This window comes from Cyphomyrmex costatus, unplaced genomic scaffold (assembly GCF_001594065.2).
Source record: "Cyphomyrmex costatus isolate MS0001 unplaced genomic scaffold, Ccosl1.0 scaffold242, whole genome shotgun sequence".
Lineage (NCBI taxonomy): Eukaryota > Metazoa > Arthropoda > Insecta > Hymenoptera > Formicidae > Cyphomyrmex > Cyphomyrmex costatus.
Genome location: NW_017276500.1, coordinates 12,852 through 16,062, shown reverse-complemented (window position 1 = coordinate 16,062; position 3,211 = coordinate 12,852). Strand labels below are relative to the sequence as shown.

At 29.1% G+C, this 3,211-nt stretch overlaps 1 protein-coding gene across 1 annotated transcript in view; it reads right to left on the bottom strand.

The window, feature by feature from the left end:
- Window positions 1–436: 436 nt before the first annotated feature.
- LOC108774324 (ATP-dependent DNA helicase PIF1-like) overlaps window positions 437–3,211 on the bottom strand; it is an 8,866-nt gene continuing 6,091 nt past the window's right edge. The window contains 1 exon segment of the mRNA XM_018540399.1: window positions 437–1,474. Coding sequence (XP_018395901.1) covers window positions 437–1,474 — 1,038 coding nt within the window.

Here is a 3,211-nt window from a genome sequence, read left to right as displayed (position 1 = left end):
TTTCAAATGTAAAATGGAAATGGTTTTCCAAAAAACCATTTAAAATGGAAAATGCAAAATGCCATTTCCATTTTAAATATGTATTTAAAATGGAACTATTTTAAATATTACCCAGCCCTGATAATTACATATAACTTCATGTTCTACGATATCCTTTATATAATCATATTTTGTACACAGAGCTGTAAGAAATTCTAAAGCATTTCGTTTAATAACATTCGAAACTCTCCTAAAGATTGCCGTATATCATATGTGTTCAAATTAGACATTCCATGTTCATATCGATGCGCGGACAAATTTAAAACATCAAGTTTATCATAATTTAATAATTCCTTTCTGAATGTATACAAGTTCAATAAACATTGTAATGTTGCATTTGCATAGCATGAAACTTTGTCTATATTTTGAAAACCGCGTATAATCCAAGCAGTTCTTTTTATTGGAGCTTCTTTTTGACCTGATTCTTGAACGGGGAAGTAATTATTTTTGACAATGTCCACGAAACATCTTTAACTTTACGATAACGTTGTTTCAAAATAGCGATTATTTCTGATTCTGGTTTACCTATTCTGTTCAATCGATTATATTCTATAATTGCCATTTCACTAGCAAACACGGACGAAGGATCAAAATTAATTAAATGTAGTCCATCAAGAGATGTTACTCGAGATAATGCAACATAAACCTGACCACAACTAAATACATTGTTACCTAGATCCATAACAGCATTTTGCAAACTCAATCCTTGACGTTTATGAATGATAATACCATAACTCAATGATAATGGAAATTGTTTTCTAGTAACATATACTCTATCCATCACTGGAAACTTAACACTCACTCTTTCAATAAAATACTCTAAACTATATGGTAAACGAACTTTTATCTTTTCAATGTAATCAGTATCCTGTGAAACTGATATAACTGTAGCAATTGTACCATTTACAAATCCCAAATTAGCATCAATATTACGTCTTATCATAACTTTCGCTCCAATTTTAATTGTAATTTGTCTTGACAATCCAGCTGTTTTAGTATCATCGTCATCATTATTTGCCAATACCTTTTCTACTTTTTTTTTCATATATGAAATACAATCAATCGTGTCTTCAGCAATTAAAAATATTTCTTTCGAAGTAATACGATTTAACATTGCAGCATTTAATTGATCACACATGAGATTGTTAGGTAATAAACAAACGATAGATGTGAAATTATTGATGAAATCACATAATTCGTTTAATCTTGTCTCAAAAGACTCACCTTTGAAAGATATTTTCCTTTTTTCAAGAATATGACAATCAGATGGTATTAACAAACCAACGCGAATTCTCAAAAGTAACTCACGATAATTTCCGTCTCCTTGCTGATGCATATTAATCGTCAATTCATCATAATCGAATAAAGTAGTCCATAGATTAGTAGCACTTAAAGAACCAAGATATTTACGAATTTTTTCTTCTGTTAAATGTACCTCCCTCCTCTTCTACTGCCTCCTCCCTTCCCCACTACTCATCTTTTTCATTTTATTTCACTATCTTGTCGTATAATATGGATTTTTCCCATAAAATATATCCTTTAATTAACTAGTCTTTAAAAATTCTATCTCTAAAGATCTAAGAGGTACCATTCTTACACTTATTTAATTCAATGACATGTATGTGTATATAAACTTACCTTTTTAAAAAAAAGGTAGAAAAAAGCGCTAAGAGTGGGTGCTGCTGGTCAGAAAACCATTTGGGCCAGTTTCACCAACGTCAATTACTTAATCGACTGTGAAACTGACCAATCACATTTGCTGTTTAGTAGAACCATCTTTAAAAACCTACGTGATATTATCCTTATTTACTTAATTCTAATGACATGTATCATTTGTATAAAAGATTTGATATCAATAGTAGGCGCCAAGTTAAATTCTAATCTTTAAAAACCAACGTGGTATTATCCTTATTATTTAATTAAATCAATGACATGTATCATTTGTATAAAAGATTTGATATCAATAGTCGGCGCCAAGTTTTTCTACCTTATTACTTACTTAATTTTAATGATATTTATCATTTGTATACAAGATTTGATATCAACAGTCGGCGCCAAGTTAAATTCTACCAAATTAAAAAGTAAAACACAAGTGGTACCTTTAATCTTTAAGAACCAATATAGTATTATTATTTAAATTCTACTAAATTAAAAAGTAAAACCCATGTGGTGTACTATCTTTATCTTCATACAATGAAACCTAAGTATATGCCTTTGTATTCTTATTAGAAGATCTTCCTATTCGAAACCAAGTGATTTAATTCTTCTTTAAAAAAATTATATCACAATTAATTTAAAAACAATGAAAAAAATTTATTTAAATAAAAAAATTTTTTATGTAAAAACACTTCGCGCTGCTAGTTCTCGATCTTGGTGTAATAAAATACAATATAAAAGATAAGAAACATTTTCACGAGAATTAAAGTATTTAGTGTGTATATATTCGTGTTGTATGTGCGAGCGAATTGTATCTCAATCCCAATATAATAACGTCATAATAAAATTATACATGGATGTAACATTTTGTACAAAAGAGATTAGAAACTACGAGTGTTAAAGTATGCAGTCTGTATGTATATTCGCGTACAGTATATGCGAGTGAAATACATAAAAAAAGAAAAGTAAGCTGTATTTATTAAATGTAGCATTTAGAATATGTTTACTATAATTTTTAAATTATCATTACCTTTACATATATTTGTATTAATTATTATAGCTTTTAGATAGTTTTCATTGTTTTTTTTATTCGCTCTAGCAGCGCGAAGTGTTTTTACATAAAAAATTTTTTTATTTAAATAAATTTTTTTCATTGTTTTTAAATTAATTTTGATATAATTTTCTTAAAGAAGAATTAAATCACTTGTTTTCGAATAAGAAGACCTTCTAATAAGAATACAAAGGCATATACTTAGGTTTCATTGTATGAAGATAAAGGTAGTACACCACATGGGTTTTACTTTTTGTTACCTACGCCTATGCTAAACGTCACGACATGCGCGGCTAGGCAACGATCTGTATGTCGACAGTCAGAAGGTCGACACCGGCAGTTGTGTTTAGACATTCAAAATAGACACACTCTTTCGTATTATCACTAGGCCTTCCGCATATTATGATTAGCACATAATTCTCAATTAAACTACGAATTAAAGATTAGTGACAAACACAACAATTG